This window comes from Diadema antillarum, unplaced genomic scaffold, assembly GCF_040938485.1.
Source record: "Diadema antillarum isolate AM-2024a unplaced genomic scaffold, OU_Dant_1.0 scf00000029, whole genome shotgun sequence".
Taxonomy (NCBI): domain Eukaryota; kingdom Metazoa; phylum Echinodermata; class Echinoidea; order Diadematoida; family Diadematidae; genus Diadema; species Diadema antillarum.
Genome location: NW_027270918.1, coordinates 1,775,086 through 1,802,465, shown reverse-complemented (window position 1 = coordinate 1,802,465; position 27,380 = coordinate 1,775,086). Strand labels below are relative to the sequence as shown.

Genomic DNA, 27,380 nt, shown 5'->3' with positions numbered 1-27,380 from the left:
CCAAGGCCAGGAAGAAACTGGCTCTTATTTCACGTTTATAATGCACTAAAAATTTCTCCTACTAAGCATTTATAACTTCAGCCATGACAGTTAATACAATGTGCGTCATCAGACCCAAGACGGACAATCACTGTATGCACAGTCAGTCAAATTGTCCTGTCCAGTTCAATTTGTCTGGGGCGCAAATATTTAGGGAATGCCCTCAAATGTCAAAGCCAATCTGGTCCACTGATGAAAAAGCAATATCACGCCTGAAGTAAAAATGGCACAGTAATCAATAAGGGTATATCCTATAAAGGACAACATTGTGTAAACATGTACCGTAAAGTTCCGTGTATAAGACGCACTATTTTTTCGTCAGAAAACATTGAAAATCGGGGGTGCGTCGTATACACGGGTACAGTCGAATCACGGAAAAAAATCCGTCATGTACACCCAATTTTATAAGGCCAACTTGGGGCCATGTATGCCCATCGACGTTTGGAAGGTAAGCAATCACTAAAACTTACGGATAAATGAGCGATCTTTCAATCGGGACACACACAAAAGCTGCAAATACGAGATAAACTTACGATCGGCCTTGTGCAGTAACGATGTATCAATCTGGCCATAGACAACAGCTGTAACAGCACTGCTGTATGCTACCGATGTCAGTCTACCAAGCTACCAACAGCCAACCTAGTAGCTGGAATACGCGATGTACAGGTATCATTACTAAATTACCAATACCGTAAAACTTATCAATGTACTACTAGTATCAACATGGCCATAGACAAAAGCTGTAAAATACGGAGTAGGATCGACACTATGTCACCGTAAATATGAACGATGTGTGAAGCACGCATGCATATCCGTGTCGTTCGTTTGCTCTTCATTTCACGAGGCCAGCTAGGATAGCATAGCTACACTGTAGCTAGCTAGCTAGCTAGCAAGCCTTTGGCAAGGCAGCAGCTGCTGCAGAGCTAGAGAGGCTCTTGCAATGGACTCTCGTGCACACAGCGATCGGATCGTAGCGCGCTTTCCCGTTGCGCACTGTGTGTGCAAGTCCATTGCTCTCTGTGTGCGTGTGCTGAAATTATAGCGAGCTGCCTTTTGCAAAAGGCTAGCACTGTGCATACAAGCATGGTACAAGAGACACACATGTTACTGGTAATCCCTACGGGCGAAACAACAGTGAGTGTAATTACCGTACGCACCATACGTCTCGCCGTATGATCCCTCTGCTACACTTGTTGATGTTTTTCTTATTTTTCGTAATGAACCTTCCAGTCTGACATGCGTCAATATGCGAGACACCCTCTGCCATGTATGACAGCTAAGATCGTACTGTACACTCATGAGTACGATATGCATGACACATGTACCACGATTGAAAGGCGAAACAATAGCAAGTGAGTACCGAGACAAGTCTCGCATTTTGCGTCTTCCATATTTTGCCGATGTCCGATGAATACCGTTAAAAGAAAGTATAAAACGAAACGAAAAATAGAGCAAATACATGCTGCATTCTAGGGAAATTTTGAGCTAAAAAAATATGTATGACACACGCAATATTTGCGTGGAAATTTTCGTGTTTTTTTTTTTTTAAATTTTAGGTCCGAAAGTAGGGGTGCGTCTTATACACGGGTGCGTCTTATACACGGAACTTTACGGTACTTTCAAGCATTCCACTTTGCTAGGGTGTACACGAGGAGTAATGTATGAACACACGTACTGCTCAAGACTGCACTCTCATGACATCATCTGACAAAAAAAAAAAATGTCAGGCAGCTTTGAAGGTTGAGTGAGTTCTTTGTTCTCTATCTAAATACACTGTACCGACCAAATGTTTCATTTTGGTTTTTTGGTCTTTTTGTTTCAAGTGAAACAGGCAGGATAATGTACTGGGACAACCTGACGACCCCAAGCTGATGACCTTAGCAACATCATGAAATTTGGTTCGATGAACATGCTTGCTAAAAGGTATTACGGTAGTTCACATTTTTCACAACTGAAATTAATACTTCCTTGCAACAGTTGACCTGTGTTACTGGGAATACTGAAACCGATTGTGCAACGATGGGGGAAAACCACCAAAACCAGGATTTGAAGGATCACATTGCAAATCCTGTGAATGCAGTTCACTCTTCTGAAGTCTCTGAATACAGTACGGTTAGTAAATTACAAAAAAAAAAAGAAGATTAAAAAAATAAACATGTATACTGCTATTTTAAAGAATTTATCAAATTGAATTCCATCAGATCAATATTATTCCATTATGTTACTCTTTAAAATGAAAGCATTTCTTTTTTTTATGGGAAATGAAATAATGGTATGTCAATAGGGCACTGTTTTCTGAAACTGTCTAATTTTGTCATCAAGTTATTACAAACTAGAAAAGCACTCTGAGAGTGCAGACCTCCGCCAAGCATGCAGCTCATTTCCACCATTGATCTTGTTCTTCCATAGAGATATCAGTGATATCAGTGATTTCCACCCATACGTACTTATAGTTATAGCACTGTGTGCTGAAAGTCGCCCAATTTCCCAATATAGAAGCCTTTGTTACGTCATAAACCCTCAGCTGCACGGTGCGCCTCGCCCTAGCAGAAACTAAACACGCACTTTAGCGCACGCATGCAAACCTTAAATACGCGCATGCAAACCTCTCTACGCGCAGCCTGAACTCCCAAGTTCATTGACCCTACCTGCCAAAATATCAATAATCCTTCATAAATTTCCCAAAAATTCTCGGATCGCTACCAAAAGTTAATCGTTTGTTACTTGTGTCATTCTCAACCTTTCCTGCAAGTTTCATCCCAATCCGTTAACTACTTTTTGAGTTATTTTGCACACGGACAAACTAACTAACAAACCAACGGTAACGAAAACATAACCTCCTCCCTTGGCTGAGGTAACAAAAATATTTTTCCCTCTTGCCTGAATGGGCATTTGGGGAAGGGCCCTACACTTTGAACTGGCAATTTCAAGTACCTATTCATTTTATTTGCCTTACAATAACATAATGATTTTAATGCCCAGGGCAAGTGAGTTTATAGCATCCTGGTCAACTGGATACTATTTGATTTGATTTGATTGGATTTGATTTGATTTGATTTGATTTGATTTGATTCTCTGTATGCCATTTTTTTTTTCAAATACTTCAACTTTCTGCAATTTCATTAACAAAGTACAAAATAACGGTAGTATACATGTACTTTCAACAATTATCATCTTTTTCATCAATTATACAATACATCTGTAATGTAATTACATGAGTAACATCTTAATAATTTGCATACAGAACGATTGCCAAGAATAAGCACAAAGCTTGACTGTTTGGCAACTGATAACAAATAACATCAGGGTGGTCCACGAGGGGTTTTAGCATGTCGCTGCAACATGCTAAAATTCTTGTGCAACATCCTCAAAAGCCAGCAACATGCTATGCAACATCCTCAAGAATTTGCAACAAGCTCAAAGTAAAAGTATTCAAAAATGTGCAAAACATGTGCATAACATAAGAAACATCAAACTACCTGGTACTTAGATATTTGTGTGCAAAACATGAGAGAGAACATTGAATGTAAGCAGCACAAAGAGAGATAAGCAGCAAAATATTGCGTACTACGTACTCATTGTGTGCACTCCGCGCATATTCAATTTCTGCAATATTCTCAGATTCTGAGCTTGCAACATGCTAAAATTTCAAGTTGTGGACCACCCTGAACATTACAATGAAGAAAAACAAGAGGGTCCAACATGATGCTCGTGGAATAAGGGTTAGAGAGAGAGGGTTACTCTCTATTTACTTGCAAACCACAGAACACCAACTGGGTGTTCACAGACCAAAAAATAAATAGATAAATAAATAAAATTAAAAAAATAAAAATATACCTACTAGAACGGTATAGCTCTTCCACAACGGTATACATACAAACAGCTCTAAGATGAATTTATACGTCTGAACGCTGACTAATGAAACAACGTATAGTGAAACAATGGTCAGAGCATGATTTTGAACTAGAACTCGATAACGAATCAGCATTCCATCATGTCCATTATGCGTCTAAATGTATGGCGACCATAGAACAGTACGGTGTATAACTGGGCGGGGCTTAATGGGAGCACACACAAAAGGTGATCCTATACCTCTCACTCATGACCAAACAGCATGCCGAGTGAAAAATTGTACATCTATACATGGCTCCATGATCTATACAATGTTTTCCAGAATGGCCGAGATTTGCATCTGAACAATTTGTCGGCTATATGATGATTCTTTATACGTCATTTCTTTATGGAGTTTGGTATAAACCTGCTTGCGTCTGAACAGGGTATGTATGATACACATTGTAGGTATACTGTATGTACTGTCATGTACACTGTATCGACAAGGGACAGGGGACAAAAAATAAATAAAAAGCTGATTCATGATGATGGCGGTGGATAGCTTCAATAAGATGCTAGTTGTATGCATTTGACCACCGAATAACCTTCACCAGTTGTGCTTACAATACCTTTGTACCTTGTATCTCTGGGCTCCACTGACAACCCTTCACTAAAGACCCAGTGGTAATGAATCAATAAAGCCTACTGAATGTACAATGTATACAGCTGCAAACTCTCAATTCCTCTGTCTCCTCTTTCACTGCAGACTGAAATCCGGGTATAGTATTATGTGGTTTTGATACGGGCAAAGATCACTTCACTATTATGATTCCTCAAATGGACATGACTTTGATGACATGCAAACTCAGTCGAATACCACACTACTGTACATGTTTGGCTTTTCTCTTTTCCTCCCAGAATTTGTACTCATATGATCACGAGTCATTACATGTAACTGAGGTGCCCCGAGTCAGAATCCTTTGTTCTTGATCCACTTGTCTGGAGCTTCCCTTCACAACCCGCCGCCCTTTTCATGGGGTGTTCTCTCGTCCTCCCAAGGCATTGATTTTGTTTGGTTTACCTGTAAAGCAGCCCTATTGTATAAATCTTACCCACTAGACAGCCACAAAAGGGAGATCATGTGTCCGTCAAAGCCTCCTATTCTTCACACTACCAACACTTACCACCAAATTACATCTCCCTTCACTTGCTTCACAAAAATAGAGCACACTTTCTGCGGTTAACCATTCCGGCCCCTGGGGTCTCAATGAACACAACATGCTCCACTGACCCATTATATGATGCTGTACAGCACTACAGGCAGTTTGAAACCCACCAGGATTTTAACAAATGATCAATTCAGCCTAGCACTGCAAAGCAAAAGGAACAGTAGTAAACATAATGAGTGAGATGGTGATCAATACAAGCCACCTCGCCAATAGCTTAACTTTTGGCTGGTCACAATTCTGGTGGCCTTGCTACTTGCTTCACAATTCTACATTGTATCTGGCCAGTGATGCAAACTGTAGCAGTGTGTAGTAAATGTCCTTTTTACTATTCAAGTTAGCATTTTACACACATGTCCTGAATGCAATGTTCTGCATACTTTGATCCCATCCTCTTTCTGAAATCATTCAGTTCTCTCAGCACAATATACAGTACATGTAAAAGCTCTTAATACACACACAGAAATAGAAACATGAAGCAGATCAATCTGCTTTGAACCAAAAAGTATACACATATCTGTAAATTCATTTCAGGTTACTTACCAACTTTTAACAAGATAACACAGCCTGCATTTGGCAGACTTTTGTTAAACTTTTACAAATAAAACACACACTCATTGCCGGTACTAATTTTACGTCCTGAAGGAAAAAGTAAGGATCAACAGCAAATCTCTAACTGACTACTAACTTTATCAATGTCATGTATGTATGTAACTTTCAAGGTAAGTACCAAATTTGTTCTTCCAGCACTGGTTTCTGTTTAAATCCAATACAAATGCAAAGGCAAAGAATACACTAGAGCAGCACTGTAACTTTGGGGATATTCAGTAAAAAAATTAGTAGTACACAACGTCAAATGATTGACTGAAATACATTAACTTTATTTTTCATTATGAAGGCTCAAATACCAGAGGCGGGTTTCTGACCCAATAAACAACCACGTACAGCTTCATTCTTGGCAACACCACAGACAATTACACTGTCTGAGAGGGCAATGGCACTTTTAAACACTTTGACTGGACATAAGCAAGCATAAAAAGTAACACAGGAATATACAAACGTGGGATACTGGCTGCACAATCTTTACATACAATATCACATACATTTGTAAATCAGTACCAGGTAATCTTGGACTACAGTGTACATACACACACACACACACACACACACACACACAGGTGCATACACAGAAGATTACACAATGTACATTTTTATATGACGTGCTCCTATACTACATGTAGTAACTAAATCAAGAGTTCAGTATTAAAAGTGAGAGAACCATTTAATACCAAAACATAAAAATTATAGCCGTACTGTAGGTTGACATAGACATACTACACCACAGCTAGTGTGCTGGAAATAATGACCTGGAAGTGGTAGTTAAAATTTGATAGTATAAAGCAATATGATGTCTTTTGGAACCCTTGTGTTACATACATGTACAAATTGTACATTATACAGGAGTGTGCGACAGAGCAAATAATATGGAGCCTTCGTGCGCTAGCAAAGTTGCCAGTATGATGCTCCAACCAGGTGCCCTACATGCTAAAGATTACAAGTCATCATTACTATCTTGCTGTCTAGAGTGTTCAATGCCAGACAAAAATAGAAACATGTGCATTTTATCAAAGTAGCATCATGAGTGTAGTTCAGGTACTAAAGGGTTAGAGACAAGATACCTTTTCATTATTTTCCCAACAGAAAGATATTGTTTCCAGCCTACTGCATGTACTACAGTGTATGTAATCAATTTTTTTTTTTTTGGGGGGGGGGGGGGAGGGGGTATCAATAGGAATCTATTAACAGTTCATTATGTACAGAAGCTCATTGATTTAAATTTGTCATGCAATTCTAAAAATTTGAATGGTGCAACTCATCAGTATTATATTACACACCTGTAAGTTGCAGATATGGTGTATAGGGCCTATCAAATAAAACAAAGAAAAACATGTGAGAAAGAGAGAAAGGTGTGTGTGTGTGTGTAGAGGGAGAAAGAAATGATGAGGTAATAGCCAACTCTTTTCAGGCACATCAGCCACTGATCACTAAAGGGATCAAACCAGAAATAAAATATTTTCTATGACATCCTGCAGAGTATACATGATGTAAATGCCTAAAAATGGAACAAGATCCTGCAGAGTATGCCTAAATGGAACAAAACTCTGTAGTTTTCTAATCAAAAGTAGGGACTTTTCAATAGTGCAAGTATAACCCCCAATACATGGTCAAGCAATTACTGTATGCCAAGGTTTGATGACATTGTTTCAAATCATGAGCTTGTACTGGACAGAGTATACCAAGAGGATATATTAGAACACTTTATAAACCAATGCTTCTGCCAGCCTTGAAGCATGTCATCTGTGAGAAACGAGAAAGTAATACTGTTATTGAAAGCAGGAGACTGAAGCCATATTACCAAACTGTCAGACTTCGGACATAAATGTCAATAGACGCCTACTGCAACTTATTAAGGTTTCTCACTTCAACACACAACAAATGGAATAAAAGATATCACAAGAAAATAACATTCTGGAAATCTGCCTTTATCTCTCCCATCTCACTATATATACAATCTCTCTCTTTCTCTCTCATTATTAGTTGAACTGAGCAGTGGAATAGTGAGTATAGGACCTACTTTTAATGGGAAAAGCACAATAACAGCAACAAAAATACTAAAATTCTATGAAGTAGGCCTACTCAGCACAAGATCACATGATATGTGAGTGCAGTGAAGCAGTTTTGGACAGTTTGCACAGGATTGTCTTCAGAAAAGCCTTTTATCTTTAATATCAAGAGCATAATGGGAAAAAAAGATATCTACAATCCTTAACAAATTAACTTTTCCACCTCCCTACAGTATATTACTGTGCCCAAAACCCTAATGGCTCTACTCTCCCCTCCCCCAAATGACAATAATAATAATAATAATAATAATAATAATAAATATAATAATAATAATAATCACTATTATTATTATTATTATCATAATGATAATAATAACGATAATAATGATGATATAATAATAATGATGATAATAATAATGATAATAATAATAATGATAATAAGACAGTCCAATGCAAATGAATGGGGGTGGGGGGTGCTATGATCCATAACTAAAAGTGTGGGCGGAAGAGACACAAACAGGTGGATTTTTTTTAATGTTTAATAAGAAATATAAATGATAATGAAGCTATACATGTATGAATACTTAATCAAGCATAGAGTAACCTTTACGATGGAAAGAAAAGATATTCACAATCCTTGACAAATTATAACTTTTTTCCTTCCTTCGATTCATCTGTATGTTAATAGATTATATAAAATAATACTTATAAAACCTAATGACTATGATCTCCTCCCCCTAAATAATAATAATAATAATGATAATGGTGATAATGATAATAATAACGATAATAATAACAATAATGATAATAATACAAGAATAATAACAGTCTTAAGCAGATAAATCGGTGGTTCTATGATCCATCAAACATAGTTGGGTGTTAAAGACAAGCAAAAAGAAGGGGGCAAACCAAGGTGAGAATAGTTTATTTTTTCTCTTATAATGTGGGAAAAGAAATACAAATGAAAAAAAAAAAAAAAAAACCGAGGTCCCGAGACCCGTGGATTCCCACGGGTGCCTGGAAGCACGCGCAAAGGGTAATATCAAAGTCACAGTGTCAAGGGTATCTCCCCATTTCGACGGCAAGAATCTGTGGGCAAAACTTTCGGGGAATCTCATAAGCGTTTTTAGTCATTTTCCCCTGAATTTTTGTTTTTGTTTTGTTTTGTTTTCTTGCGGGGTTGGAAATCTGTGTGTGTGTGTGTGTGTGTGTGTGTAAGGAAGGGGGGGGGGGGTGAGGGACAACAAGACATAACCGTTGAACGACAATGGGTGCTGCTAACCCCTCGAAAACTCAAGTTCTATAATGAGTGGCGGGAAGATCCCAACCCATGGACTGGATCGCGGCATGTATTAATATTAAATTTCTGGGAAGGGTGGTCATGGGTAGAAGAGAGCACAATTTAATGAAGGAATGAGAAAACATTTATTTTATTTCATCAATAAAAATTTGGAAAATCAAAGATGAAAAAAAAATATAAAAGGCCCTCTTCTTTTTGCTTGTCTTTAACACCCAATTATGTTTGATGGATTTCCAGGGGTGCTGCTTGTTTAAAAGTAAGCCATTTGCTGGTAAAATAAGACACTTTAGGCACTTACATTTGAATTTCTTTTTTCATCGTACAGAACAGAGATACCACTCTGTTGACTCAGCCCGGGTCAGGGCGCTCCCACAGAAACTTGTTATAACTGTGTGAACTAAGGAGCACCCCAGGTTTAAATAGCTAGGCCAGGTAATTTGTAAGGAGGTTGTCTAGAACCAGTTTCCACGGCGATGAATGGCTTAGCTTTCGTTCTCATTGGAACATGTTTTCACTTCACATACCACACACCTTATTAATTATGAGCATGTGCACCAGGTGAATTGGTCTACTCCACCTGTCATATCATCCCGTATATGCACTGCATAGCTACAGGGAACAAGGGTCTAGGAATGTAGAATCAAAATTTAGCTACATCCAGCAGTAGCACGCAGTCGTCAGCAGGCAACAGAGCATCATCAGACTCCAGAGTGAAATTGATTTCACAATTATTTAAGACACAAGTTGAAGTCATTGAAAATGAAAGCATCTTCCATTTACATGATTTAAGGACGACACACAAACATGTTATTCGTGACCTCGTAATATGATGTATTCCTCGCGATCGATGTCGGCGAGCTGCCGCCGCGGGTCAGTTTGGCGACTAAATTGTGGTCTTATTGTATGATTGCATCCGTCTGCACCACAGACCACTGGACTGTATAAACTGGAAACTTAGACCCTAGTATTGCGGAATGTGGCAGTGTGAGGAGACGGAATACTAGTAGTAGGCTCAGTACCGAAGCTCCGCACAGCGAACACGTACACCCTCTCCCTCTAAATCCGAGCCATTTTTTCCCTTGCACAATTATATCGTTCCAGTGAAATGCCACTTACTTTCTCGGAAGGGCTGACAGATCCAGAAACCGTGGATTTTTGTACTCTGCAGGCACCTTTTGGAGAATATTTACTTGCCATATCTCCGACTTTTAGTATTCCAAAGAACGACGATATCGCAGTACACCCAGCGGACTACGCGATACGGCGCAGCTGCATTAAACGCACGCACGAGATATATCATGCGGAGAGTATTCCGGATAGAAGTAATACCGTACCGTACACCAATGTACATCAACGCGCGTCCGCGCGTACAGCTACTAGCTCGAGGTAAAAAGAAGGTCCTCGTACACGGGATAACGACTTTGCGCGCGACTGCTACGCAATACGTTGATCGGTCAAGTAAAATGACGACAGTCGGGCGCGCGCGTGATCCATGTGGCTGTAATCTGGGAGAAAATACCCGTTGCTGTTGTTCACAGCAACGGGTATATTTTGTCAAAGGGGAAAAGATTGTATTGCGCATTTGTGGATTATCAAAAGGCATTTGATCTGGTTGATAGGTCCTCCTTATTATGGTCTAAATCAATAGCAAATGGTGTAAATGGTAACATTATGACAGTGATATATAACATGTATAATACTGCAAAGTCCTGTGTTAGGGTAAAAAATGTCCTGTCGGTGCTCTTTGACTGTAATATTGGTGTTCGCCAGGGAGATAATTTATCCCCACTTCTTTTTGCTATCTATTTTAATGATCTTGAATATTTTTTTGAGTCGTCGCTATAAGGGTCTGAACTATGTGGCTGAACAAATAAGAACAAACTTAAGCGATGATGATATTGAGGTTTATTTACGAATGTTCATATTGTTATATGCAGACGACACCATTGTAATGGCTGAAAATCCAGATGACCTTCAGAATGCTTTGAATGCATTGTATGAATATTGAATTCATGGCTTCTTACAGTTAGGTATTCTCTAGAGGGAAAATTAGAAATAAACCTGTTTTTACTTTCGGAAAGAGAGTTCTTGAGATTGTTGATGATTATGTTTACTTAGGGGTGACCATGAATTATAATGGTCGTTTTAGTAAAGCAATTTCTAAACAAGTTTGTAAAGCAAAAAGAGCTATGTTTAGTGTTCTCAGTAAAATAAAGAAATTCAATTTGTCTGTTTACATTGCGTGTGAATTATTTGATAAATTAATTCTCCCGATAGCATTGTATGGCAATGAAGTGTGGGGGTTTGAGGACATTAATCAAATAGATATTTTTCATAGGAAATTTCTGAGAAATATTCTGGGAGTAAATAAATCAACAGCAAGCTGTATTGTTTATGGAGAAACAGGAAGGTACAAACTTTCAAGACTGTCAACATGAGGATGTTAAATTTCTGGTGTATAGATTACTCTCTGGCAAGCAAACAAAATTATCATGTATATATGTTATATAGATTATTGATAAAAATGTATGAAGATGTTGATAATTTGTTTCACTCTAGATGGATTGCAAAAATGAAATCCATTCTAGAAAACAGTGGCCTAAGAAGTATTTGGTTGAACCAAGGCTATGTCAATACTATGATGGATCCAGAAAACTTTGGAGTTGCGAATGAAGGACATATAGATACTCAAAATTGGTACAGTGATGTCAATACAAATGGTCAATGTACAAATTATAGGATATTTAAGAACCATATGCATTTGGAGCCCTCCTATCTGTGGAAATAGCCGCCTCCCTTGTGTTACAGGCCGTTACACAGGTATTCCAAGAGCAGATAGGCTGTGCTCTCTCTGCAACTTGGACCTAGTTGGAGATGAATTTCATTATTTGTTTCAATGTACATATTTTGACTTGGAAAGGGAAGCTTATATTCCCTCTAAGTATCGAATTCGTCCAAACATTTTAAAAATGTCACTTTTGCTCAATACAAAAAAGGTAAAATTATTGTCCAATCTTGCCAAGTTTGTCAAACTTATCCTGCTCAAGTTAGGTAATAAGTCTAATTGGAACATGCTCATTTTTGTACTGGGGTTGTGGTACTTCTCATCGCTATGGCACGTCTTTACATTGTAACTATTTTGGAATGGTGCATTAACTATTCAATTCCTCACTTTTGGTATTCATCTGAAAATTCATGATCTCATTTTCCACTTACCATATACTGTATATATGCCCAAATACTTTATCCATGTATTTTGAAAATGGAATGATATCTTTGTAGCTGTCAAATGATTAGCTGAATTTTGAAAGCTAGTAACAGATCTATATATAGCCTAATTACTACAACCCTATAGAACTCACCACCTTTTCTTTTTACATGACTGTTTAAAAATATGGTACACTACAGAACTACAGTGGTAGCTTGTTAGAGCGAGATCTTCTGAACCTGGAAATGTTGTTGTAATGTGTGTACATGCATAATTATATGAATACATGTTTTATGTATGCTAAAGTATATACATACCACATATGGGTGTACATGGGTACCTTGATGTCCTTTTTGTGTCAGGCATCCCTTTGCATCGTGTTTTCAATGTACTTTATGATTATTATATTTGTTCATCAAGTATAATTATATACGTTAACATTTATTGTTGTATTTTACTGTTACAAAGACATTGTAAATTTCTCATACTCCGAAAGGGGTCGCTAGAAATTGTTCAAATCAACTTCAAACTTCAAACTTCGCTAATGCGCCTGTTCCCTGATTTACTAATATCCAGGGAACTTTACCTTCAGCTATCCACGAGTATACAAAACAGTGCAAGGTCATGCGAAACGTAAACTGTGATCCGCAGTCAGTTCATACTTGGCGGATAACTATGGGCTTTTTACACTTGTACATTTTTGCTTAGTCCCGTACCAACGGTGGGGCTGGGGGGGGGGGGGGGCCTTAGCCCCACCGTTGGTACGGGACTATCCTTAGCCCACTTTCTGTTTACACTCGTTTTTGCCAAAGTGGGCTAGCCCCACCGATAGTCCGGTACTATCTGGCCCTGCAAAATAGCAGGGTTAGCACCGCAATTGCGGTGCCAAGCAAGTGAGTGTAAACAGAACGAAAAAATAATCCTGGGCTAAGCGACGGAGACGAAGTCCGACCCTCACTGACCAATCAGAAACGAGGTAATCAAGTGCTGCCGGTGCGTGCGTGTACGTGTACAGTACACAGCGTAATCATGAATATTCATGTGGTTTGGAAAGTCCGGGGCTAAGAAATACGAGTGTAAAAAGGTCAGTTTTCTCCTAGCCCCGGACAAGAGATAGTACGGGACTAATTGGCGAGTGTAAAAAGCTGACTTTTTACACTTATAAATTTTTGCTTAGTCCCGTACCAACGGTGGGGCTAAGGGGGGGGGGGGCCTTAGCCCCCTTAGGCTTTATGAAAAAGCATGTGTGGAAAAAATGTATATTTCAAGGACAAAGTTTAATTTCATGTCTCTGCAAACGCCAGACCAGTATTACAACGATCTTCACATGTAACTTATTCCTCTAGTAAGACAATAACTCGGTTTTCTGATACCACGTGTACAGTCAAACCTGTCTATTCTATAGCGACCACCCAAGTGAGATGAACGGGAGTGGCCGTTATAGACAGGTTATCCGATATGGGTCTGTGGCTCCTCCGGACAGGTTAAAAACTCCCGAGGGAAATAAAATCGGTGACCGCGTTAGACAGGTGGCCGCTTTTGGCGGGGGGGGGGGGGGGGGGGGGGGGGTTCAGTAGCCGCATACAGTAGGTGGCCGCTAAGGCAGGTTTGACTGTATTCATTCTGGTCAAATTCTGGAAAAGTATCTTACAAATTTGGCACGATCGGAACCCAATGACGACTTATATAGAAAATAACAATGAGCACATTCACTCATACGTGTTACATTTCCAGGACAGGACACATCTATTTAAATTATCAAATCAAATTGTGTGACTCTCCACTGAATGAATGAATGAATGAATGAATGAATGAATGAATGAATGAATGAATGAATGAATGAATGAATGAATGAATGAACGAACGAACGAACGAAAGAACGAATGTAACGCAATGACAAGTCCTGTACATGTTTACAGTCATAGTCAGATAAAGGCAAGGATAATAGGAACCAGAAAATAGCACGAATGCTAGTCAAGTTTAGCTGTCATCTCTTCACAACTTTATTTTATGTACAATTTCATATCTGGCAGTTTTCTTTCAAATGCATCTACGCCCCAGTCTCAAATTCTGATATATAAAGCATGACTGATCATTATTTGGAAGTTATTTGACCAACCAAATAACAGAAATGTTGAATTTTCGTCATTTTTTTTTAACACGGTCAATGGAAAATTGTGAGGTGATGTCATCATCAGCTTATATTATTCATATCAGCTGTACGAGAACTGTTCTGCAGAAATCAGCAAAACTTTACAATTTCATTACTTCCTCACTTGTTATCCGATTTTGATCAAATTTTCACTGTTGTGGAGTTTTTTACTCTTTCTTATCAGACCAGCTATACTGGACGTAAATTCCTCTATAATTTCTTCCACTGGAGGGGTTAGAAAGGAGCAAGGAGGTGAAACATACAAACGGTATACAGGACCAAATACAATCACTTCAGAGCCTGTAAGATAGGTACACGCCATAGAGATATATCTAGTATATCTCTAGTACACGCACAAAATTAATAAAAGTTTGATCGCAAAATGAGTTAACTCCATGCATTCTTCTGAATTCGATATACCGGTATTTGCGATTAAAGGGACTGTAGAGTACTGGTTGAGGTGGGGATTCATGTTTTGAACATTCCTAAGCGAGATAATGAGCAACCTCTTATGAAATATGAAAGAGCATGTAATTTTAAGAGGGATTCAACGTTTATTTGATGAAAATTGGTCTTCAAATGGCTGAGATATCCAAAAAAGTGATGATAATAATAAAAGGTGACAGACCACGCCTTTTATTAGGATCTCTTTGTTTCACCTTGTTTTTGGATATCTCAGCCATTTCAAAACCGATTTTCATCAAATAAACTTTTGATGCCCCTTAGAATTGCATGCTCTTTGACATCTAAGAGTGGTTTCTGAATATCTCGCAAAAAGTTGAAAGCTAAATCCTCACCTCAACCATAACTGTACACACCCTTTAAAGCTGCTTAAAACAAAGAAAATAATAAGAAAGAATTAATGTTCGATTTTTTTTTCTCATGACTTCAATATTATTCCTTCTTGTGTAACAAGTGAGATATCTCACTAGAAAGGTTTTATTTTGCTTTCTAATGATGACGAACTTACTTCATATTCTTGCTTCATTACTTATACTTTATTTTCAACATCATTTAATGAATACACGTATCATGCAGTGTATAGCCTTCTCAATTTATAGTTTTTACATTACATTTCGATATATAGGCCCAATTGATTTTATGTTATTGTTTGTAGGCCTATACTGTGGACTCTTTGTTGAAAATGCAATCAAACTGTATCTACGCGTAAGGCTGTAGTCAACAGTACAACTCTCCTCTGGATTATGATAAAACAGAATGGATCGACTAACGAATGAAACGGTAACTGTCAGGAATAGGCCTACAATAAAAAAAGTACAGAAAAGCTCAGAAAGTCATCCAGCAAAGTGGATTATTACATCCCGTATTTTGCCACGCCATATGACTCTATCAATAATAATCCTCATTGAATATTTGAAGAGTTTGTTTGCAAAAACCGATAAGTTCATATTTGCCAAATGGAGATATTTGCGATTAAAGGTCAAGAAAAATAAAGAGAATAACAAGAAAATTTTTGCTTCATTTGACCATAACTTCAAAAATGTACCTTTATAATGTAGTGACCAATATATCATTTAAAAGGTATTATTTTGTACTTTATGACAGAGAGCGTACTTCAAAATCTTCAAAAATGGACTTATCGGTTTTTGCGAACAAACTCTTCATTTTTATAGCTTTTATATGATAGTCCCTGTCAATGGCTTTAGGAAACGATAGGATTAAGATTGAGTTGTCATCAGGTTGTTTTTGTTGTTGTTGTCCTTTAAACTTACCCATTAGACCATTCTAGAATATTTGTGTGTGTGTGTGTGTGTGTATTACACTTTTTACAATTGTTTGTTTCATTAACCCTATAAAGCCCATACAAGATATTTTGACCCCTTCCAGGCCTAAGGGGGAGGGGAACATTATGCCCGGCCCGTACTACTTCTTTACTATAAAAGATGTTTCCACCGTCACATATTTGGCACATGGGTGGAGTAACTCATACTCTACATGACCCAACATTTGAAATTTCTCAAGGTCACCCACTGAGGGCACATATATGTATCAACATTTAAAGAAATACATAGGAAATATGCTAAGATCATGTTTTTCTTTGCATTCATTTATCCCCAGTATATATGTTTTCATTTTATATCAAACCTTTTTTATATTTGCCACAAAGGAAAGCAAGTCAACCTGCACTATTTGTTATGGTTGAAATTTCTCAAGGTCAGCACATGAGGGCGCTATTTATTAGAATACATAAAGAAATATATGAGACCTATGGTGTATTGTTTGGGATAGGTACGCAATAGGTATCACATTTCACATTGCCATAATATTGAGATTTTTATTTTGCAGATTAATAATGCTACAAGCAAAACATGTGTGAAAATGACACAAAATAAAAGGGTAGTCTTTGAAAATGCTGTATTTTCAATTCCTTCATTATTATCTATTGTTTGATGCCTATGTGATATAGAAAATAAAGGAAATAATAAGAAGACCACTTAAGGGTTAATTCACGACAGTAATTTCTTCACATTTTGGTCATTCAGCAAATTACAGCCAAGAAAACCTCCATTTCATCCATTATCATATTATTGTTAACTGAAATTGGAACAGAAAAACATGCAAAATCTGACAGACATGGTTGTCCGTTTACGGTTGCCATGGCAACCAGCAATATAGGACATAGCTGAATAATATATCATAATGTTTACAATAACATTTTAGGAAAAGTCACTAAATTTGGTTGAAATTGGGTAAAGGGCGTAGGAGTGGCAGATGAAAATAAGGTAGGGGCACAATGTGCCCTCCCCCCCCCCCTTTGGGCTTTATAGGGCTAACTTACCTGAAGTTGTTGTTGTTGTTGTTGTTTTATTGTTTTTTGCTTTTTCATTAGTATATAGGCCCTATAGTTTGATGTGGCCCACTTCAGAAAGATTAGGAACAGCGCGACGGGCAAATGGAAGAAATTCATTTGAATTAAAGTTCATGTAATGCAAAACTTGCATATTGTAAGCAAAGCAAACAAATAGGCCTACATTGATGATCCATATCGGGACTAATGAAACAGAAAGAAGAAAGCAGCAGTACAGATCTCAGGCTTCTTTACACAATTTGTGCGTTAATCGGGAAGTCAAAATGCCTACAGCCTCTGAGTCTTTACAGGCCAAAGAAATAGTTAAACAATGCTTTCGGTTTGGTATATATGAGATGCATAGAATACCATGTGTTGTATATAAAGTCTAATGAGTGTATGAATTGAATTACCAATGTCATTAAGAATAGATGCTGAATGCGTCACAATGCTAAAGGTGAAAATCAGTGGATGACCGCATATTTACCATACTAAATTTTTCTCACAGATAGCATCCTTTTAACAAACCACTTAGAGACTATAATTACGAGGAGGATCATTAATATTCGTTTACAGACGTTAACTCTTAGTGGGCCTGGAGACATGATAATTATTTTCAAAACGTTTTTTGAATTCTTGATTTCAAACAGAGTCCATTTAATGCCCCAGTCACGTGTATGTAAACACGGATGCTCAAGGATCTACACGGTGATCCGGGGAAATCCGGGGACGTCCAGGGAGATCCGGGGAGATCCTGGATTTTGGTATGACTGTACACACGGTATCAACACGGCAGCTACACGGATAAGGCCGGAAGAGCGCGGCGTCTACACGGACAAACACGGCATCTACACGGATCAACACGGCATCTACACGGCAGCCACACGGACCACTCCGGATTGCTCTACCAACACGGCAATCCCGGATGACGCCGGATGTTTTTGACCTCCAAAAGTTGCCGTGTTGGCCTCCCGGCGTCAACACGGATCCCTCCCCGGATGAGATCCGGGGTGGTCCGGGGTGATCCGGTATGTCCATGTGACTGGGGCATAAACAAAGCATAAAGTTCAACAAATCACATTCGACCATTTTGTTGGATAGAGCAGTGTCTCTCATGTGCTCCATAATTATGAAGCACTTGCCAGATTGCCCGAGTAAGTGAAAATCAAATTCGAGCAAGTGTGGGCAAGCAAAAGGTTTGGAAGCCACATTTTTTTTTTTACTTATTCCCCCCTCCCCAACAAATCCCCATAGTCAACTATATGCAGAAGCCCAAAGATAATGGCTGTTTAGTGATGCGACACACTATTGTATCTCATTTCAGCATACTTTCCAACACTTCCGTAAAGAAGCTCCAATGCAATGCAATGGCAACACTTGATTGGACCAAGTCTGTTAATCAACATGCGCTGTTTACTCAAATGCTTATGTTTTATCAAGCCCTTAATTTACACGTGATTTTTTCTATATTATTTCCTTATATTTTGGACTTTCTTTTCTGGCAAATAAAATTAATATTCGTTAAGCATGTGTTTCACAGCAAATTTGAAAATCTGCTTGCCCGACTGGACAAGGAGTAATATAAAGTTATGTAGCACCTTGTAAATTGTTATGTAGGCCCTAGTGTATTTGATTGCCCTTTATCATGGATTGTTGTTGTTGTTGATGATGATGATGATGTTTTGTTTTTATAATGTAAGGAGAAGTGGAGAACATGTGGGTTCTTGGTCACAAAAATCGCCCGTTATTTTGGTTCGCGTCGACGGGTTTGGTTTTGCTCTAATTCTTTTCGCTAGCTCCCTCTCTTGTTGATTAGTGGTCCATCAGATGGGTACATGGTGCAGGTGCAGGTGCGACTTTTCACAATATTCCTGATGCCAAAACTTGACAAGATAAGGCTTTAATTTTGGAAAAGGTTGCAATATGACAACCATACGGCCATTCACGTGTGACGATCTGTTCAAGTTCAACAATGTGTAAGTATTTGTACTGATAATTACGTGATATAGCATGGAATCTTTGGTAATCCTCTAAACCACAGTTAGTTATTCTGAACGGTCCCACACTTAGGCATTTGTGCTGGACAGTATGGGTGGACGGTGTAACATCCTATGGGCAATTCCGCAGTTAGATGGACATGACATGGATAAAAGAAATGTGCCTCTTTATCTTACTCTTTAATTTAGGTATCAACTAATGCCATGGATGTTCACCAATCACTAAGGTCTTTCAAATTCAGTAGATTTTATTTTTCGTATTTATTGATTTTGCGAGATCTAAAACCATCATTCAAAATTAACATGTGGGACTGGGGATGCTGAAATTCACTTAAATGCAAATTACAGTGGGTTGCTTTTAGATTTTTTCCTCAAATTTTTGCTAAAAGGTAAAAGATGAATACATTTAAATACTCCAGAAGTCATGTTAAATTTTTTCAATTACAAAAGGGTGAAATGACCTGCGGAATTACTCCGGACAAATGTAACATTACTAACCGTAACGTTACTAACCATGCATTTGGGGGTCTAGCTAATAAATTATCGGTCGAACTGCTAAAAATATTTGCGTGAACATTTGTCATGATGCTATAATTGAAATTAATGCAACACTTTGTTTCAAGTAACTTGAAATTTTGCACACTTTTTGTTACAAGACACTGATTTTTTTGTCATGTCCTTTTTTCGTAACGTTACTAACCAGCCCTTTTAGTTGCCATAGCAATTCTAATATTTCATTGGATTGTATTCATTCTTTTCTATATCATAGACCTGGAAAGGCTGAACATGGTTTAACATGATTTTGACTTGAAATGAATAAATGGTGATTTAGTAGTAAAAATAAATATCTAAATTTCTTTAAATGTAACGTTACTAACCGTGGAATTGCCCCTATCCTTGCACTTGTTTACCGTCTTAATCTTTGTCACTTTTTCTAATATAAAGTTTACTTTATTTCAAACATGCAACTGTTTAGAAGAGATTACATTGAAGAGATAACAGTGTATTTACAGTCTCTGCCATTTTTGACACCATCTAATTTTACAGTGTAAACGCGTAGAGTAACTGCGGCAGTAAGCGGCCGTGCAGCCGTTCGCAGCAGGTGCAACATACTACACGGTAATATACCGCTAAACGCAGCATTGCACTGTTACATGCACACAACACATATACTAACACACTAGCAATCAACAAAAACCAACCGATAAAATGGGCACAATCTCTGACGAAAGTGAGATTTTCTCACCTAAATGACAACATAATCGCATCCAAAATAAAATTTTCGGTACTTCTTAAAGGTACTAGCCCACATTTGCAAACCCACGAAAATCAAAACTGCATAAAACAGGTCCAATATGACTTCAAGTACAAGTTATAACAGTAACATACCGCACCTGTTGCTCTTTGTCTATACCATTCGATGAAAGAGAGAAAATCATCGTTTTAAACTCAACTTTCAAACCGGGTCTACCCGACCCAAAATCGAATTACGAGCGCGGGCTAGCTACGTACTAACTGCGACCAGCCCCAACGTGCAGTGTTGGGGCTGTGCCGTTTTCGCATTCAGATCGAGGAGTTGTACAAAACGGGTGCCGTTTCGGCGCTATATTTCCTTAATTTTTCAACAAAAACTACTAGGAATACTGTACTTACATGGGTCGATTAAACCTAAATGATTAATTTCGGCGACTGTTTGATGCATTTCATTGCTTATGATGCAGAAAATGTCTTATATCGCGAATATCTTCAGCTCACCGATGCTCACTGAAACTCACAATCACTTGCACAGGCGCACAGCATGCATGCAGTGCAGTGCATTGAGAGCATGCGTAATGCGTACTAATGGATAGAGCAGCAAGTCTCTCCACTGTTGCACTAGGGCAGGCCGCTTATTACTCCTAAAAAAATGTAGAAAATTTTGCAGTTTCTAGATAAATGGGTGAGAAAAACCAAGTCGAAAAGGTAATGTATTAATTGTCACTGTGTTTATGATAGAAATTTAGCCGTGCTTTATTTGTGAAGTCGCCGTGAATGTGGCAGTGATTTTTGCTCCCGCTCAGCTGCGAGGTAGCCGCCAGGACCGCGCCGCAAGGCGCGGTCTCCGGGGCTAGCTACTAGTACGTACATGTAACTTACACATGTATCGCATGCAAGTAGTACGTACGTGGACCGGAGCTAGCGAGCGTTATACGCATGCATACGGTGCATTTTCATTTATTTTTATGAAAGTAATGGACTAATTGGAACGAAATTTTGCACAGGTGTTACTGCAATCATACCCAAACTCCATGCTGACTATGAGACCAATTGCTGCAGGTTTACAAATGTGGGCTAGTACCTTTAACATAACAATTAAGATATAATGGTCCAAGAAACTTGACTTTTTGTCGTTTTCCAGATGCTCATGGATTTTGAAAACATATCCTCACATAAAAAAGAACTTTCGCGAGCCAATGTGGGCTGCCATTTTTGTTCGGAAAGTGGATATTACCATCGAAAAAATTCAGAAAAACACGAGAAAGACATCAACAACACTGCCAGAATTGCGATCTTGTTTGCGGCCAATGCATGTGCGCCTGCTATTTTCATGTGCTTTCGCAATGGGAATTGGCGCTTACGCAATGTTCGCGAGACATGTGAAGGCGTTCAGCTGAAGATCGCGGAGTACGCGCGTATTGCATAGGGATTGTACATCGTGCCGCAAGTAGAAATACTACGTTGCATATCGCCCTTATCGGCGAAAATTGTGTCGGGTTTTGCCCTGGTAAATCATGAAAACTGCGCTGGTCAATGGTAAATTTCTTTTATGAAAACAATTGCGTTAATGAATAATCTTGTCTATGATATGGAATGGTTGAAAATAATTTGCCTGATTTGTTTACAAGTTGGAAAAACCCGTAACAATGCTTAAACTGCCGCAAACGGGATATTTTACTCTAGTCCTGGAGATGAACCTGACTCCATTTGTTGTTAATTTTAGGCAGATTGTAAAAATTTGATAATCTTGATTGATTTTAATGAAAGTTTGCCTTTTCTTTTACCCCAGGAACATGGACTATCTCACAGAAACTGTATCCTTTTATAAACTGCTGATACACTGTATATATGGTTTGGGGGTATGTTTGTGTATTAAACCTTTTACTATGTGCTAAATTCTTCTTCATTAAAGAGAGAGAGAAAAAAACCCTAATCATAAAACATAAGAAAGAGAATTGTAGTTGTCAACAGAAATGATGAATATGATGTGCCAAGGTTAAAAAAAATCGTGTTCTTGAAATTGAATGAAATTTTGTGTCTTTACTCTTTGGAATATGAGTTGCATTGGTGTCTGTTGAATATTGCCCTTTCAAACAATTGAATGAAATTATGATGACGATAAAGTGATCTTATGTACGTGCCGAAATACACTTGTGTAGAAGAAGTTTGATGTGATTTCATTTTTCATTTCACCACAGATAAAAGTGTACCTTCAGTGTGATAGCTCATTTTTAATGGAGTAAAAACAGTGACAGACATTGACATTGCCTTAACTACTCTAACCAAACCAGTATGGAATTCCTTTCTATCTGCAATACTTGGCTCACTGGCCTGAATATGTCCAAGTGTGTGAAGCACCAGGTGGACAAATAATGGGCTACAGTAAGTGATTTTTGTTTGTTTGTATATATAGTGATTATTATATAGTGCACCGTAAAAAGTCAGTGTGTGAGGATCATCTGACACATGCAATAATAATTGCAATAAAGTATCTATCAAAGAAATACTATACTATGTGAGTTCCAATCAAAATGTACAGTTTTCTATGCAAATTGGGTCTCCTTTATGATTATAAAGTTCGCCATGTACAATATGGCACTTCATCATCACTAGAGAAATAATTATTGCTATTACGAAAACAATGGAGCAATTAATCACTGTCAGATTAAGGAATTTGCTAAAAATGACAACACATGCAGAAAACTGAAATGTGATTCAATAAAAATTTATAATACTGAAAAGAAACAAGACAAAAGGAAAAGTATCCAAAACATTTCTATATAATTGGCTGTTTGCACAAACTGTGTTATGCCTTTTCTTGTGTCAATATTTCATAACACTCTAGTTTTTGTTTTGAAACTTAGGCAAAAAATGAAATAAAATAAAGGAACAACACAAAACAGTCAAACAAACAAAGAATTGGGCAGTGAAACCTTCACACATTTTGCTGATAGTACTGAGAATACTAAAGGACTAAGTATCATATTAATCCAGGATTGTATGATTAACAGATATTTGAGCAAGTTTTAGTGAAAAGATTTGATATCTCTCTCTCTTCAAATCCTTAATCATGCCTTTAATTGAAACAACATGAATGAATGAAACGAGAACAAGAGCATCGTCTTTAACTCTTGGAAATCATTGTTTTACCTGTAGATGTTAAGAAAACCGCTATATACAGCATATTATGTACTTCTAAATGTATGCTGTGACTAGAGACAGAAATGCAGTAAAACCGCATGCAGTATTTAATTCTTGAAATAATTATTGAAAAGTGTGATGACATTAGGCAAGCTTTGTTTCTTCTGTTTCAAGTCATGGGCAAGGCTGAAGGGTCCGTTGCCCAAGAGACATGGCATGGTCATGTGACTGCGCTCTCTGTCGCTCCCGAGTACCGCAGGCTTGGATTGGCGGCCATCATGATGAATCTCTTGGAAGAGATCTCAGAGAGGTTAGAACAAAAACCATATCAAATGCCAGAATTCTGAACTACATGTAAGTTTATGACTACAGTACTGTACATCTTATTTTTCTAAAAAGATATTTTCATAGTTTGCTAAGGTTTGAAACACCTTGGTACTAAATACAAGCATATCTGAACAATATTTTTTTCTTGCCTCCATTCTGTCTGTCTGTCTCTCCCTCTCACATACACTTGTATTGATATTAAGTTATTCTAGTTTCAGTTTCTATATGGTTTATTAACTAAATTCTGTAGCACATAAGAAATGCTTGATGGGGGTTGTAGAGATTCAATAATCATTGTCCAAAGCATGAAATGATATGCCCCATTTCTATAATAGAATAAAAGATAATTTATTTCTTTCTTGTATTTTGTCATTTATTTATTATTACTATTTAAAAAAAAGAAATTTGACTTATTATGGTCCATTCAGTCATGTACCTTGCTATCTTTCTGTCCTTCTGTTTACTATTAGGTTTGGGTCAAGTCTAACACCCATCCATTTTTTACATGTCACAGACAAGGCACATTTGTTACAGCAGCTTGGTAAAGGTACTGAAAAGCAGTAAACCTTTTAATGTGTATCAGCAGCAACTTTTCCTGCACCATGTCATGAACAATGTGATAATGTTGAGACCGATACTTTGTACTGAACAGTTTCACAAACTCTCCTTCTACTAGTCATTGAAGACCACAGATGCCAAACATGTATATAATTCTGTGAAAAGTGGTTAGAAACACTTGAAAGATAATTAGTGAATGTGTTCAGACTGCGCACTGCATGCCCTGCAGTACCCCTCTTGATTTCTCGCCCTGATCATCTGCAGGAAGGACTGCTTCTTTGTGGACCTTTTTGTCCGTGTCTCCAATGAGATAGCAACGTCCATGTACAAGCGCCTCGGCTACACAGTGTACAGGAAGGTGCTGGAATACTACTCAGGAGATCCTGATGAGGATGCCTATGGTAGGTTTGAAAGAGGTTATTGGATGAGGATATTGAGCACCTCGTAATAATCAATATTCAGATGCTTGCAAATGAGTAGCCCTTTAGCACAAATTCTCCAAAGGGATGATATAGTATAGGTGGAGATGAAGATCGGGCTTTTAACTTTTTGCGAGATACCTAGAAACCACTTATGAAATACATATACATTTGTATGTAGTACAGAGCATACCATTCTAAGAGGAATTCAAAATTTGATGGAAATCGGTTTTGGAATGGCTGAGACATCAAAAAGCAAAGTAAAACAAATATAAATGTAACATAATAAAAGGTGGGTCCCACCTTTATTAGGATTGCTTTGTTTTGGATATCTTAGCCGTTTAAAAATGAATTTTCATCAAATAAGTGTTGAATTTCTCTTGGAATTACATGTCATTACACATTTCACAGGAGGTTTCTCATTATCTCACCAAAAAAATGCTAGAAACCTGAAGTTAGGTCTCAACCAAAGCTATACAATCCCTTTAAAGTCCACATATGGTGTGCTTCACTCACTCGTTTGCTGGCAAGCTTTGTAATTTCAATCAGTAAAACAATCTTATCATGAAAAATATTATGGATGTGTAGTGTAGACCATTACACACTAAATTACATATTCTAAAAGGAGGAATAATTTTTATTTCGACTGTTCATTGTGGTAATATATTTCTCGTTTTCATTTTCTGTGTGATTGCAGACATGCGGAAAGCACTGAGCCGTGACAAGGAGAAGAAGTCGGTGGTACCGTTGAAGCACCCGGTCAGACCTGAGGAGGTGGAATGACAATGAGCCGGTGAACCGTGCCTGGAGCGTGAACGCAATCTGTGCCCCCCTGATGGCACAGGGCCCAGTAAAATCTCTGCTAGGAATGCAGACATGCATGCAAAACTCAACATTGACTCAGACCCTGCTTGCAAATAGACGCTCATCACACAAACAGAAACAAACAAGCGAACATTCATCTACTGGCAAAGGATTTACTCAATTAAGTGCAAACTTTTTCTTGTCCTGCAGATATAATTTCCTTCTTCCATATTAACTCTTTTGGTGAAGAAGAAAGGAAAAACTTGCAATCTGTAGCTGACATTTTCATTACTGCAGTTGAAATACTGCAGTTGGTACTCTCAATGATGTAATTGATTAGTGGCTAAGATATTATCTGTAGCTACTGGTTTCGAACTCTTTTGGTGAAGAAGAAAGGAAAAACTTGCAATCTGTAGCTGACATTTTCATTACTGCAGTTGAAATACTGCAGTTGGTACTCTCAATGATGTAATTGATTAGTGGCTAAGATATTATCTGTAGCTACTGGTTTCGATTTGATATGCAGAAAAGTCTTGTGTGTAGCCATCTCTTGTGGTGCGTATGATTTTTGTCATGAAAGACGCCTTGTTTTCGTAACTGTGAGAGTGATGTGCAGAAGCTTTCAGTCATTAGTGACAGGCTTAAAAATCTTTCAGTTCAAGATGGCCACCTGACATTATCAGTTTTTATCCAACAACTACACCCTAAAGTTTGTTATTACCTCAAGGAGGTGATGGTGGTAATCATTAGCACAAGCATCATTTCTGTGACAATAATAAGGCTGCATCACCACTGAACGTTAAGGAGGGAGACTCGAAAAACTGCTTTGTTTCTCCAGCGCCACGTGTGTGGTCTCCTCTCCAGAATCTTGTCATCCGCATGAGTTTCCTGAAATGAATTCATGAATATATTAATTTGCATATATGCATATTCATGGTTCTTATGGAAACTACTGTAAAACGAGGAATGTTCGCGTACATTTTCATTTCGCGAATTTCGCGAGCGCCAAGATTCGCGAAATTAAAATGCAAGCGAAGTTTCTTATCTACACTATATGCATTGAACGCAAGTGGCAATTCGCGAAAATTTCTTGCCACGAAAAAGGCCGTCGGCTCCAATTTGCGAAAATTTCGTGCCGCGAATATATCATGTTTTACAGTACCTTAATTACACTCATCATCTGACTTTCTTGAATGATGAACAAGGATTCATTACTGTTGTGTTGGGCTGTACTTACGATACCCCAGCTTGATGTGGGTTGGCGACATGAATGCTTACAAGAGATAAATAACATCACCACAAAAAATTACATAAGTGAAATACCACGCTCCAAGTTTGGTTCACCTAGATGCGCTTGTATGTATATTTTTCTTTTGTCATTGTTATTTGTAAATGTTCTTTGTGCTGTCCTTATTTCTTATTATAGCCTTTGCTATTCTCCTCTCTCCATAATTGCTAATGGACATGGTATAATGTTCTCAGTCTGTGCCCGGCAATAAAATTATAGCATTGCCAGTAATAGCGCTAATGTGTAAGTTAGTTCATTATTTCATGGCATGTCGAGGGTAATGTTGACAAGATTGTTGAAGATACATGTGGAAGATGATGGCAGACAGCCAGGCCTCTACTACTCATCAAATGATGAAATGACTATTTGTAGAGATGTTGTGAACTTTTTCTCATTGACG

At 38.0% G+C, this 27,380-nt stretch overlaps 2 protein-coding genes across 2 annotated transcripts in view; one reads left to right on the top strand and one right to left on the bottom strand.

The window, feature by feature from the left end:
• LOC139738940 (uncharacterized) overlaps positions 1-10,278 on the bottom strand; it is an 82,844-nt gene extending 72,566 nt beyond the window's left edge. Inside the window, exon 1 of the mRNA XM_071649566.1 lies at positions 10,137-10,278. Coding sequence (XP_071505667.1) covers positions 10,137-10,217 — 81 coding nt within the window. The 5' untranslated portion in view covers positions 10,218-10,278. The remainder of the gene's footprint in view (positions 1-10,136) is intronic.
• An 8,762-nt stretch (positions 10,279-19,040) lies between these two features.
• LOC139737959 (N-alpha-acetyltransferase 20-like) lies at positions 19,041-26,029 on the top strand. The gene is made up of 6 exons (XM_071648628.1): positions 19,041-19,165; positions 22,233-22,257; positions 22,735-22,829; positions 23,733-23,894; positions 24,734-24,870; positions 25,586-26,029. Exons 1-6 carry the CDS (start codon positions 19,113-19,115, stop codon positions 25,669-25,671), a joined length of 558 nt encoding a protein of 185 aa, XP_071504729.1. The 5' UTR covers positions 19,041-19,112; the 3' UTR covers positions 25,672-26,029.
• Positions 26,030-27,380: the final 1,351 nt, after the last annotated feature.

What these genes read in the sequence shown, in the direction of transcription:
- LOC139737959 (XM_071648628.1), top strand. Translation starts at nt 19,113, where the DNA reads ATGACAACCATACGGCCATTCACGTGTGACGATCTGTTCAAGTTCAAC. An exon ending in CTGTTCAAGTTCAACAATGT is followed by an intron (nt 19,166 to 22,232) that starts GTAAGTATTTGT and finishes CTTTTACCCCAG; the next exon opens with GAACATGGACTATCTCACAG. An exon ending in CAAATAATGGGCTACAGTAA is followed by an intron (nt 22,830 to 23,732) that starts GTGATTTTTGTT and finishes TGATGACATTAG; the next exon opens with GCAAGCTTTGTTTCTTCTGT.